This window comes from Tachypleus tridentatus, chromosome 10, assembly GCF_004210375.1.
Source record: "Tachypleus tridentatus isolate NWPU-2018 chromosome 10, ASM421037v1, whole genome shotgun sequence".
Classification (NCBI taxonomy): Eukaryota; Metazoa; Arthropoda; class Merostomata; order Xiphosura; family Limulidae; genus Tachypleus; species Tachypleus tridentatus.
This window is the reverse complement of record NC_134834.1, coordinates 25,720,626-25,735,327: the sequence shown is the minus strand read 5'-3', so window position 1 is coordinate 25,735,327 and position 14,702 is coordinate 25,720,626. Positions and strand designations below refer to the sequence as shown.

The following is a 14,702-nucleotide window of genomic DNA, read 5'->3' as shown; positions in this document are numbered from 1 at the left end:
CTTAAGTTTCAACGGACCCAGTAGTTTTACTTTGATTAGTTATTTAGTTGGCAAGTACATATTGTTTATTGTTGTTCTATATTACTGTTTCAGTTTTATCATATAAATATCGAGTTTAATGGTGACTTTGTTTCAGAATAACACACACACACACAAGGTGTAAAACTAATTACTTTACGTACGTGACAAATTCCTTCAAGAGGTTTAGAGCGTAATACGCCAGAGCAGTGTTTTTACGCACGCTTCACAGCGCCGGAGATTAATATTCGTGACTGTTTACAGAGAGACTTTAGTTAGTTACTTTAGCTGTTCACCATCATGCTGTCAAATAGCATGAACAAAAAAACTGGTAGTTCTCGTCTCTCGGGCATGAAAACATGTTTGGTCAAATTAAGTCAACATGACAAGAGTAATAAGTAATATTTGGCGCCGTCAAGCTCGTTGTTATTACTAAAGATAGGGGTCTCCCCTCGTATAGGTAACTCCTGCTAATTGGACAGTTATCACTACTGTTGAAAATGAATATTGATAAACTTTCTGGTAACGCTTAGAGAATAAATCATGACCGTAAAATAATAAAAGGCGGAAACGGACACAGCATATAAATCAGTTAATGGGCTGCACGTGATGAGCGTGTTTGATACAACGTCATTTTGTTAATAATAAAATCGGAAATTAATTAAATATTGACTCATGGAATCCGGTTCCAAATTGCCTCTAACTTTCAAATCTGACATATTTATCGGTATCATGGCTGAAAGAGGTAGAAAGCTGTGGGCGAAAAAAAAAATCTGTTGGCGCATTGGGAAAACGTGCACGCGGCTTTGAAACAGAATTTGAAAACCCGAAAGGTTCGTTTGTTTTTCGAATTTCGCGCAAACCTACTCGAGGGCTATCTGTGCTAGCCATCCCTAATTTAGCAGTGTAAGACTAGAGGAAAAGCAGCCAGTCATCACCACTACCCACCGCCAACTCTTGGGCTACTCTTTTACCAACGAACAGTGAGATTGACCGTCACATTATAACCGTTGAAACTGTGAGCATGTTTGGTGCGACCGGGAGTCGAACACCTTAACAGACTTGGCTATGCCGCGTCTATCCCGAAATGACTACAAAAACCCACATAACTATATATGAATAGACAACTTCTCCAACTTTCCAGTGAAATTCCTAGAAATAACATAAGGTTCTAAATTAACGTGGATCAAACACACAAGTAATATTCTAACCAACGTACATCAACGTACGAATAATACCAGAAATCAGAAAGAGCGGGATTTCAGGTAACAACATAATTAAAATACACAAAACATGCGAACGTCCAGTAACTGGATACGTATGCCCAACTTGGAAACACACAGCACCAAAACACACCAGTAAACTGTAAACAATATTAACTTCATTACTGACTACTGCACACAAAGCAGCTAGATACACTTAATCAATATTTATGCACATTTATGCAAATATATATAAACTAGTACCGATAGACTCGTGCATAATTCGCTAAATTATTTCGCGAAAACTTGGCACAAAAATGACAAAAATTACACCGCCACGACATATATAAAGGTCGTCTTAAGTAACTCTCATGATTTAATATATTTTAAGAATGACGGCCTAGTGGTTAGGACGCTCATCTCGTAATCTGAGGATCGTGGGTTCGAATCCCTGTCGCACCAAACATAGTCGCCCTTTCACCCATGGGAACGTTATAATTGACCTTCAATCCCACTCTTCGTTGGTAAAAAGAGGTGGTCTAAGAGTTGGCGGTAGGCGGTGATAACTAGCCGTCTTCCCTTTAGTCTTATACCGCCAAAATAGGGACGACTAATGCAGATAACCCTCATGTAACTTTGCGCAAAATTCAAACAAATTAACGCCACCTAATGCTAGGTTAACCTGTTGACTGCCAAGTATTTCAGCTGCTACAATACAACTCTAAGGCTTCTTCATTTTGTAACTTTTTGTGACGCCATTTTGGATCGAAAGTGAAACAGTTTGTAAGTAGGTCAAATGCATATATGGTGCTGACATCTAGCGTTGAAGTTAGGTATTATTGAGAACGAATTAACTCGTCCGTGGCACTTTGTTACCGATCGGCTTGGAGGGGTTATCTAGTCTACAGCACTGAACAGGTTAAGGTTAACTTTAAACTGATATGACAGTATTAAAAGGGTATTCCTGTAAACGCTCTCGATTAGTGTAAAATTTATGTTTGTGAAAAAGTACATAAGGAACTAATCGCAACCTGTTGCACTTTATTTCGTATTGCAATATATTTATTAACAAGCATATAAATGTAATTACCTACATGAAAATTGCCCTTTGAGAGGTCAGGATAAATGCAGGGTACCTTCATGTAGTATTAACGAGAAAAAGCTACCAAGGGAAGGAAAAGGTCATTTGTACCTGACCCTTCGAGATGTCCCCTACTGGTACAGCTGTAAGTCTACAGATTTACAATGCTAAAGTCAGGGGTTCGATTCTCCTCGGCGGACATAGCAGTTAGCCCGATGTGGCTTTTCTATAAGAAAAACACTGTTCAAACAAATACGCCCTTCCAGATATATAAGACCTAAACACGGAATAACAACTCGCATAGATGAGAGCATCAGCAGTCAGTCGTAGCTCAAACTTTGGACCTCCAATCAGCAGCAACGCTGTTCGGTCAGTAATCGCTGAAAATGAGCAAATACTGTTAATAGTAAAGTTGGTCTAAAATTATACAAAACAATATGTTTAGTGGTCATATGTTAAACTGAAAGAATACCAAGAGAAGTTTTTCCTGTTGAACATTTGTGAAGTCTACGATATGGGAAGTTTATTGACTAATTTTTGTTATTGTTTACTATGTAGATTTGATATGCTTAGCCAAAGTTAGCAAAGACGTAAGTAAATGCTCCGAAGAATCTTACGACTCAATTAAATCGTCAGAGAAGGAAACATCCAGTATTGAAAACAACGTATGATTTGTTGGTGAGTAGCAGTACTTCGAAGTTCTTAATCCTATATTAATTCGTGTTGTTAATTTTGTTTGTTTTTCCCTGAACTTCTCCCACAGTTTAAAACATATAGGACCAAACTGGGCAGAGAGACTTGGAGTGTATCCTAATTTATATGGCATAGCCCCCTAATAAATGGAACTAAAACACGTCATGAAGGCCATCCAAATACAACAAGGGTAAAGGAGTAAGTTTTTAAAGTCGCTGAGCTCGAATATAGCATCGAATTTTGTGCTCCTGGTCGATCTTGGGATCCCGTGGGTGACACTTTGAAACTTTGATAATACTCCCACCCATAAACTACCGGGAAGAAACATGGCCACAACCTGGGAGTGAGTGTTCTATTTTTTTCCTTACGAGTACGAACTCGCATTGGGGTAGCTTTACAAGTTATTTCTGATAATGGAAGAACTTGTTTGTTTTGGAATTTCGCACAAAGCTACACGAGAGCTATCTGCGCTAGCCGTCACTAACTTAGCAGTGTAAGACTAGAGGGAAGGCAGCTAGTCATCACTACCCACCGCCAACTCTTGGGCTACTCTTTTACCAACTAATAGTGGGATTAACCGTCACATTATAACGGCCCCCACGGCTGATAGAGCGAGCATGTTTGGTTCGACGAGGATTCGAACCCGCGATCCTCGAATTACGAGTCGAACGCCTTAACCCACCTGGCCATGCCGGGGCCTGGAAAAAGTTTTACTGCTACATTGGACCGATTGAATTACGAGGAAGGCCTTTGAACCTCATAGCCGAGTGCGAGTATCTTATGTTACACAAACTCTTAACGTTTCGACTTTTACATTTTACAGTTATTATCACTGATCTATCACTTGTGCAAGCTTAAGTTTCATTTGTACTGATTCATCTTACATTTTACAGTTATTATCACTGATCTATCACTTGTGCTTAAGTTTCATTTGTACTGATTCATCTTACATTTTACAGTTATTATCACTGATCTATCACTTGTGCTTAAGTTTCATTTGTACTGATTCATCTTACATTTTACAGTTATTATCACTGATCTATCACTTGTGCTTAAGTTTCATTTGTACTGATTCATCTTACATTTTACAGTTATTATCACTGATCTATCACTTGTGCTTAAGTTTCATTTGTACTGATTCATCTTACATTTTACAGTTATTATCACTGATCTATCACTTGTGCTTAAGTTTCATTTGTACTGATTCATCTTACATTTTACAGTTATTATCACTGATCTATCACTTGTGCAAGCTTAAGTTTCATTTGTACTGATTCATCTTACATTTTACAGTTATTATCACTGATCTATCACTTGTGCAAGCTTAAGTTTCATTTGTACTGATTCATCTTACATTTTACAGTTATTATCACTGATCTATCACTTGTGCTTAAGTTTCATTTGTACTGATTCATCTTACATTTTACAGTTATTATCACTGATCTATCACTTGTGCTTAAGTTTCATTTGTACTGATTCATCTTACATTTTACAGTTATTATCACTGATCTATCACTTGTGCTTAAGTTTCATTTGTACTGATTCATCTTACATTTTACAGTTATTATCACTGATCTATCACTTGTGCTTAAGTTTCATTTGTACTGATTCATCTTACATTTTACAGTTATTATCACTGATCTATCACTTGTGCAAGCTTAAGTTTCATTTGTACTGATTCATCTTACATTTTACAGTTATTATCACTGATCTATCACTTGTGCAAGCTTAAGTTTCATTTGTACTGATTCATCTTACATTTTACAGTTATTATCACTGATCTATCACTTGTGCTTAAGTTTCATTTGTACTGATTCATCTTACATTTTACAGTTATTATCACTGATCTATCACTTGTGCTTAAGTTTCATTTGTACTGATTCATCTTACATTTTACAGTTATTATCACTGATCTATCACTTGTGCTTAAGTTTCATTTGTACTGATTCATCTTCTGACAAAGCTCTTCTTCCTTTTTGTTTTTCGATTTCTTTAGCACAATGAAAAAGCTGGAGAACTGTGTTGATGACATCTTGGAGAAAGAATGCAAGAATCCAGACGCTAATCTATTGAAGAAGGCACTGGGAAAATCGGTAAAAAGCATGGAGGCGACTTGTAAGGACTTCGACATGGACACTTGCGGTGTAACCTCTATTTCACCGCAGATTCTCTTAATGGCTGTGTCATTACTCAGTTGTATATTTTGTCTGAAAACTGCCTACGTAGCCTGAGCTTTTTAAAGAACATCTTCATTTAGTAGATTTTAATACATATTTATAAAATATTTACATTTGAAACTAAAAATATTAAAGATGACAACGGCCAAACAGATTAAATTACAAATCGTAAAAGGCGGAGTGTGAATTTTGTTAGTTTATCTTTGTTAAGTAACATCCAGAATTAATTCAGTTTTTTGGTTTTTTTTACTGAAAAACCAAATTTTCATCGTCTTTGGCATTTACAGGCTACTCATTTAATCTAGACTTAATGAACTGATAGATAAAGACTACATTTTGTATTTCTTGGTGTTGTAGTCATATAGTGTCTGTTACGATAGTTGTTCTTTCCAAACGTGTGTTAATGATTAAACTAAACGTGTAATTTGTCTCCTATACCAAATAATCCAGTATAATAAATACCAGTTTCAACATTTGAACCAAACAAATTCTTAGAGTATCGAGAATTATTTCTTTTAATACTAAAAGTATGATTTTTTTTACGTTTGTTATCCCTATGCAAAATACTGTAAGAGGCAATTTATTTTTTAAGTTTTATATCGAAAGTGTCAGAGGCTGTCATTATGAAAAAAAGATTAATAAAGCAAATACATAAGCGTTCGTTTAAAAAAGTAACATGTTGGAGATCATTCTATCTTCTTATTTTTTTTTATAATGGCTAAACCTAAACCTAGGATTGCCTCAGTTTCAAAGTTCTCTTTGGCACAATTTCAATTGTTCGCTGGCGGCAATTAATAAACCACGTTTCAGTTACTTTCCTTGATATCCATAGTTGCTTTTTATTAACCTCGGAATTTGCAAATCATTTAAAGCTCTATACATTTTTTTTTTTATAATTATTTGTTATTTGGAAACTTCTACAAGAACCAATAAATTTTGCAAAATCATTCTTGTTAGTTTTATGAAGTTAGTGAGTATATTTACGTATATTAAATGGTTTTTTTTGGCTGATTATAAACGAAGTTTACGTCAGTGTTTTGTTAATTGCTGAATTGGCGGAACTTCTGAGCGTATGCTTTATCAGCATGCAGTATCTTATGCAAATTAGTTATTGCTATCATTAGGGTCATTTTCCTAATCTAATAAAACTCTTCATGTATTGAATGTAATATCTCAAATGTTATAAGACTTATCTTCCATTTTTATATTGTTAAAAGTACTTCCAGTTTATTTAATTTCGTGCAAAGCTATTCGAAGACTACCTACACTAGCAGTTTCTAATTTTGAGAAGACATTTAACCAATATCGCCTACTATCAACCTTTATGTTACTTTTAATCAAAGAATGCTGGTATTGATTGTTAACTTATACTACCCTCGCGGATCAAAAGGGACAAACTTACTCGTTGATGGGTTTTGAAACAGCTTATTGCGAATCCAGCACCCTAAGCGTTAGGCTTAGTGGGTTGTTCAATTTGAGAACAAAGGATAATGTTCATAGTTCAGGTCTATATACTGCTAGAATCATATGTAAATTAAGCCTTGTATTTCAATGTTCAGCGTTATCTTTGTAATGAGGCTTACTGCTTAAGTTTCGTAATCAAAGTTGCTTCCAGTGGAGTTGTGTTACCTTACAAGAATGTCAGAAATTGTAACGAGTAAATTGTGTAATGTAAACTGGATTAAAAAAATCAAATTATCAAAATAAAATTATGAAAAGCAACAAAAATATCATTCGTCTTTATTCTACCATTTACATTGGATTAAGAATAAAACTATTGTTTCTTTTTACATTAACTTTTTTCGTTAACAAACACTACCAAACAGTATACAACTGCACATACATAAAGTATTGCTGCTCTGTTTAACATTGTTAATAAGACTAATTCCCACATAAATTGCGATTAGCAGAATTAATTTGGTCATCATTTCATTACATGTATATACAAAACAAATATATATATCGATAATAGACATTTCAATTGTTCCCAGTTGAAGAGCATAATTAAGAAAAACAAAATAAAGAATTAGCTAGGCTATTGACCGTATTCATCCATGTCCTACGAAGTTTAAAAAGAAAGTAAAATATATATAAATATATAAAACACAATGTATAATTTAAGACATCGATCTAAGTTTATGTGACGGTTGTATTGCGTTCTAACAGATATGCCACTTTATACCGCATTTTCTTCCTGTATCTATGATTAGAAACAATAAGCTCGTACGTTATGTGTAAGAGAGTAGGGAAGCAAATAATTCTTCCAGCGACATCTGCCGGCTCTAATCTTAAACAAATTGCTCCCTTAATTCATAAGACACACAAATCGTAGTACAGGCCTAACATTAGTGCACTGTCATTTAAATTGACATCTGCTGGAGACTTATAGCCGAAACTAGTCTTTACTTTTTTCTTTTTTAAGATAAAGATGTTTGAAATTAACTTACTGGTAGTTTTACTTCCCAATATTATGAGAAGGTATTTTCTACAATATAGCCCCCCACGTAAGTGTTTTGCACTAAATAGAACCTTATATATATATATATAATCTGTTCTCCCAAAAATAAATCGGCAAAAGGGTTCAGTGCCGTCAATAAAATATTGTAAAACTAGAGGTAAAATTAGAATGAAAGTTGTAAATTTGACAATTTAAACTTTATACACAAACAAATGTCAAAAAAACGCACGAAGAAAAGTTAATACAGAATCAAACTTACTGAAGAAAAAATTGTGTCAGTAAAAATGTATGTAAAAACGGCTGGTTTGGGTTGAGAATTTTTTCATGTGACGATGACCGAAGTAGTCGAAACGTTGTTCGCTCCTCTACATAAAAATTTTCTCAACCCAAACCAGCCGTTTTTACATATATATTTTTTCTCTACAAGTGGGCTTTCTCGTCATCACTGATTATTGTGCCAGTAAATCTTCTGCAATAAGCAAAGTAGCAGTACCCGGATACAAATACAATTAAATTAATTACATACTATTCTAGGGGATAGTTTTAAGGTAATTAAAAACCTTAACTTCGATTTTGGACACTTTGTTTTATCAGCTTTTCTTAGTTCAGAAGGTACCTCTGTCCTATCAAAAACACGTTTGATATGCAAAACACAGCGAAAGGCCTAACATTAACAATAAGTAGTAGCGTTAATATTTCAATGTAAGACGTAAATTAAATGTATTATTCAATATTCAGTCAAATATACATACAATGAATAACGTGTTATGGAATCAGAAAAAATGTTCACAATTATGTATAAAAACGTACACATTTGACAAAACCCAAAAGAAAATTTTAAACATAGCTCTATCTGAACAGAACTGTTAGTTTCAACTTTTAATTTAAAATGTAGAAAAAAGTGTAGTTTAGAATTGATTATGTACATAAAAGTGATAATTTTCATAATTAAAAACATTTAATTTTCAACATAAAGAATATTTACTCATCCAGGATTTAACTTCATTAAAATTGCTTCATTTTTAGCGAAGGCGTAGAAGGTAAAAACAAATAGAAGAGTTTTATTCAAAGACATCACAACATTTTTATTTAGGATTTGACAGTAACTCTAAAACCCAATAGAGAAAATGTGACCCATCACAACCCTCATATGGTTGATGTTATATGTTCTGATCCTATAACATTTATATTTTACAAGTGTTTCGGAAGAAACGTGATTGTCTTGAACACTTGCTGCCTCACTTATGCTGTTTTTTCAACATAAAAATACATCCTAACCACCGCTGTCACACCGTGGGGCCTCACCGATGCAACCATATCTCAAGTAAGAGAAAGGATGCATTACTTAATTAGAGCCTACAAAGAAATGAATTAAATTTGGCAATAATCCATTTCTTCCAAGATTGTTTTGAAGATATGAATTTTGGGAACCCATTGGAATTAACTTTTACCATTTAAAATTAATTCACTCTTCTCATTTCAAAAAATATCGATAGTTTGCATAGTTTAGGGCAAAATTACACAAATTGTCTCTCAGTATCACATTCACATGAAAATACAATATTCACGAAATAGCTATTAAATAGCAAATAGCGATAATTCACTATTCACACAACAAAACATAAACTTAACATTCCTTCTAATACTTCAGCATGTTATGCTTCATACCTCTTAGATAATAAAGTAAAATGGAATCTTATTAGTATTTTAAAATTACTCTTACCGTTTAATGAAAAAGGTTTTACAAAAGAAAAATAGAATGTTTGTTCTTTACATGTAAGTGTAATGAAACATTACACATATTATGCATTATAAACAGATGCTAATGTCATGTTTTCAGTATGATGTTTTGTTAAAAACAACTTTTGTAAAAGCAACTTGAATATGTGAAATACAAGATATGACATTAAACTTTTGGATATTGCTAGATGAACATTATTTGTGAACACACAATTATGCAAAACAAATCTTTTTAAAAAAGATATTAAATGAAGATGCACATTTTGAAAACAAACTAAACAGTCGAAAATGTGTTGACAATAATACCTTTAAATAAAAAAAACAGATCTTAAATTTAAGTAATGAAAGTCTGTTAGAAAATTATTAGCTATGTGCTATTCTTTTCAGCACCATACTTATTTGCAATCACTTGATTTGTGGCGATTGTTCACTTAACAGCTTCAAAACCCCCAAGTTTAGCTTTGACAGTATATTTAATCTTAAGTTATGGAAAACTCGTATGGAATTATAATTTTGCTAGAATTGAATGAAGAACTACCATCTAGTTCCACTTTACATAACCCAACCACCCTACTGATAGAAAGCCAAATAACTTTTTTTCTATCTTTTCATACCTTCTGCTGAACTACTTTAGCTATGTACAACTTATAAGACAGTTAGAATATCTGTTTCCAAGGTAAGATTAGCCAAAGGACATTTAAAGTAAGAAGGAGGACTGGTGTTGAACTCATGTTACTTGCTGAACAGAAGTGTGCTTCATCATATCCATCACAGAAGCCTTGTGTTGTTATTTTTATGTTCTTAATAAAAGCTTCAGCATACTGCTCTCCAAGCTTGTCACACCGATAGTTTGCTGAGGAGTGCACACAATTTACATATTTGTGAAAAGCGCTAAAAACGGAAGAAAAAAAAAGTATACAGATGTTTGTTATACAGACAACTCTTTCTAATGGTACTTAAAGTGAAAATATACATAAAGTTTAAGGCAATATGAGGGTTAACAATTTAAACTCAGCATTTGCTGAGGAGAATTGAGCCCCTAATTTTAGCATTGTAAGGTCAAGGATTTACCATTGTCATTCTAGGGGAGTCTTTTTTTTTTTTTTAATTAGATTAAGGCATATTGATTTTCAAAGTGTTTTGATCTTAGACAAAAAAAACATTGCTCTTATTTGAAGGGTTGCTGACCCCTGGTATAGACCATACTTTATACTTTACATTAAAACAAAACTGGCTACTTTAATGTTACCATACGTATTAAGTAAGAAACATAATTAATCATATTAAGTAGCTAAGCTGAAGTTGGAAAAATTACGTATGCACTCCAAAAATGAATATTTTCATCCAAATTTTGAAAAAAAGAACACTAGACAGTACACTCATTTGTAATCAATTGCATTAGAGAAAAACCTTTTAAATTTTACACACACACCTACACACACACACACACACATCATCTTTAATTTCAATAACTTGGAAACAAGTTATTTCTTCAAGATTGAATAAATAATCTCACAATAACAGCTAAACTTAATCCATGGTTTTATTTAAGTAAACTGAATTATGCTTTTGTATGCAGAAGGACATACCAGCAAATGTTTCAAGTACCTCTGTCCTGCATTTCAGAAGTGTCCACACACACACACACACAAAATACAGCTTTTAGTTTTGTATGACCTCTTATCCTTTACAAGCATGGGTGCAATGTTTAATATGGTACAAGACTCAAAAGTGAAAAAGTTAACTGTTAAACTCACCAGCAGTGTTCTTTTGTTGAGGGTGGGGCTGGAGTTCCATTTCCATTTCCTTCTTGCTTACTCTCTGTAGCTTTTTCAAACATTTCTCGACATGTTTTTATGTCTCCTTGCATTTTCACAAAGCAGTAAGTACTTTTGGAAGAACCTTTAAGAGTAAACAAATTTATAAAAATCTTCATTTATTTTTCCCTAAAAGTAAATGGGATTTCCAAAAATGAGATTGAAATATAATATCAAATTCTCCCTGCTCAAATATGCCACTATTTTTTGCATACAGTGAGAGGCAATAATAATTTATAGTTTTGCAAGTGATCTCACTGCTAGATAACATTACCCTAAGAACTATTTAACTATTACATAAAAGGTACTTAAGGTGTGCAAATGCTAAAACTATTCCTCATGTAAAAATATATATTGAATTTAAACATTGAGAAATGAGAAGAATGATATTAACCAAACTTGTATAATAAAGAACATTATGAAGTTCAGTCTGTTTTTTTATATTCCTTTGAGATTAAAATTTCTTCATAATTCTACATCAGGTAACCTACTGAAAGTTTGTATTAAGAACTGGCTTAGCTTTGTTTTTTTTTTTTAGTATTCTTTATGAAGGAAGAAGGTCAACAAGCTGATTTCATAACGGATAAGATTCAGTTTTAAAATTACTAGAAGCTGTACCATTACTGGAAAATCATTGTATTCTGTATCCTGAAGTCACACATTTTTATGTATAACTTAAAAATTTGTGCGTAAACTTTTCAAGCAAACTGAATTAACACAAAATAACTAAATTTTAGTGTTTATAGATCAGATTTTGGGCTAAATTAACACAGAACACTTAATTGGTTACAGGACACACTTGTAGGCTGAATTAGTATACAGGTTTTATTGATTACAGGTAGATTTGCAAGCTGAATTACAAAATATTTTCAGTCTTTTAGACATCAGACTTGAAGGATGCGTTAACAAAAAGCATGTTTACACATCAGACTTGAAGGATGCGTCAACACAAAGCATGTTTACACAGACTTGAAGGATGCATCAACACAAAGCATGTTTACACATCAGACTTGTAGGTTAACTAAAGTTAACATTTTTTAATATGGGAATGTATTTCCAATAAGTACCTACCTCTTCATACCCAAAGCTAGCTTGATCTTTACCTACCCTTTAAGCACTGCTAACATGTTCTGTAAAAAGCACATTTTTTTTTTTAAATTCCATCAATTTTGCACCATTTGACGATCATATGACAACCTTCCACCAATCATACTGTACCATCTCTACTAGTGCAGCTACTTTCCTCTACTATTCTAGAGAAATCCTCACTTTTGAGAATTGGGAGGTACAAACCAGAAACATTGGAATATCAGTGGGGAGAAAGGATAGCAAGTGGGTGAAAGAAGGCAAGTACTTATGGGAAATATATTTTCAGTGTAAGAAAAATGTTAACTTCACAAACAGTCTTACCTCCACTTACCCAAAAGACAGAATCCTACACTGTAGAGGTGGAAAAGACAGTAAAGGTGCATCAATATCTAATCAAGTGGAAAGTGATTGCATTGAGAGAACAAGTGTACAAAAAGAAAGCTTCTGAAACAGGTATGCTCTTTGCCACTAATTAACACAGCAACAAAAAGAAGGAAGAATTAAACTGGGAGGCACCAATGTAATCAGAAAAGTACAGTACCTGAAGAAAATACTGTATAACCCTCACTTGAAACAGCATTGACAAACATGGAAGGTCTAGTGTGGAACTGACAACAGGCCTGTATAAGTATGTGACAAGGGTTACATCAGAGCACATCAAGTGCTGCCCATTTGGGCAAAACATCTACAGTGGAAGTGCCTTGTACTAGATACTGAGATCAAAAAGTGTGGTTCTTCCAGGCAAAAAACATTCTGGGGAAGTGTCTTGGGTACATAGGAGTAAGAAAAAATTACAGACAAGAGTGTGACCATGAAGATTTTCATAACCAGCCCAACATCAACATATGAGACATACATCATTCTCATATATAGCAGTTCATAACACTGAACATAGTGATGGTGAGCCATAATATGGTGCAAAAGAAATAGGTCTATATGGCTAGGATTGAAGAATCATGAAATCTGTATGAATAAGCCAAAAGTAGTCTGCCTGGGCAAAAAAAAATCCAGTGGAAGCATCTTGCATAAGATATAGAGAGAAACAAGTACAGTGTGCTTGGGCAGTACCTTGGGATATGTTGAACTATGCCAAGTGCAGTTCATCTGGGCAGAAAACATTCATTTCTTTACATTTCATAAGACGTGTTAGATGAACAAGTGCAGTCTACCTGAGTAAAAACATTGAGGGGAAGTACTGCGAATCTTAATGGTTATGTTACTGTATAATCATTGTTTGGTATAGCAACAAGTATAACTACAGTAGCTTTCTTCTCGCAGAGTGTGTTCACGTGACATATAAAGCGTGATTTTGTTTGACAGACAAAATCCATGCAGAAAAAAAACCTCCTCAGCCTACTGCTCTAACAACTGGGAACTAGAAGTGATAAGGGCTCCCATGCTCAATTAGAAGAGAAGGGGGGCAATACACATTGGAGAGTCTGGAGCAATGGCACATTAGAGAGGGTGCCATCAATAAGCGTCTACAATGGCACACTAGAGAGGGTGCAATCAATAAGTGTCTACAATGGCACACTAGAGAGGGTGCAATCAATAAGTGTCTACAATGGCACACTAGAGAGGGTGCAATCAATAAGTGTCTACAATTCCCGATTTTGAAAGGCAGAAAGATTCTAGTGGGTGAAATCATGGATCAGTTGGGATGGAGAGAAATCCATTTCATGAGGGCCATGACAGACAGTCCTGTTATATATATTTCAGAACAAACAAGTAGAAATGAAGTTGAAACAGATATAACTTTCTGATCAAGCATATTCAAACTTTTATGGTCACATGGAGAGTGAGATAATATACTTTCACACAAGAATGCTAATTTGGAGAGTGGTGATTGATCTGTAATAGCAGAGAGAGGTTGCTGCACAAGCACAATTGATGTAGGGTAGTCATACAATTAGCATTTGTTCTGAAATGGGACAAAAGTGATAGGGTATAAAGGAATGGTGCACTTTTAGTTAAACATTTTAGCAATGCTTAGAAGGCAATCTAGGACTGAGATAACTTTAACTTTGGAGTTTTAATTGCTTTCAGACTAGACTTGCAGACTTAATTTATGATAAAATAATTTTTGGTGTTTAGAGACCAAACTTCCATCAAAGAACTTTGACTGAAAAGCTAATTATTATCAGTGAGAAAAACAAAACTTCTGAATTCTTCAAACATAAAATAAAATATAATTTTACAGACATTTACATTACTGTAAAAATACATCACTTGATTTTTATTTAACAACAATCCTGAGTTTAACATTTTATATTTAAAATATGAAATCAGATGTTTCATAAAATAGGAATATGTTGCTAGATGGGGTCATATTAGAGACATGTAGTACCCTTACATGTGTCAGTTGTACATTTGAAGCCCATAAGTACCATAAAACCTTTCCAAAGATGAACAACTTTCCATTGTAGG

At 33.9% G+C, this 14,702-nt stretch overlaps 2 protein-coding genes across 6 annotated transcripts in view; one reads left to right on the top strand and one right to left on the bottom strand.

Annotated features, from left to right (window-relative positions):
* The window catches only part of LOC143228911 (uncharacterized), a 30,329-nt gene extending 23,430 nt beyond the window's left edge, over positions 1 to 6,899 (top strand). The window contains exons 6-7 of the mRNA XM_076460357.1: positions 2,860 to 2,979; positions 4,991 to 6,899. Coding sequence (XP_076316472.1) covers positions 2,860 to 2,972 — 113 coding nt within the window. The 3' untranslated portion in view covers positions 2,973 to 2,979; positions 4,991 to 6,899. The remainder of the gene's footprint in view (positions 1 to 2,859; positions 2,980 to 4,990) is intronic.
* The window catches only part of LOC143228909 (uncharacterized), a 98,561-nt gene continuing 90,754 nt past the window's right edge, over positions 6,896 to 14,702 (bottom strand). For all 5 annotated transcript variants that reach the window (XM_076460354.1, XM_076460352.1, XM_076460351.1 and 2 more), the window contains 2 exons: positions 11,127 to 11,271; positions 6,896 to 10,260 (listed from right to left, as the gene is read on the bottom strand). In XM_076460354.1, coding sequence (XP_076316469.1) covers positions 10,026 to 10,260; positions 11,127 to 11,271 — 380 coding nt within the window. In that variant the 3' untranslated portion in view covers positions 6,896 to 10,025. The remainder of the gene's footprint in view (positions 10,261 to 11,126; positions 11,272 to 14,702) is intronic.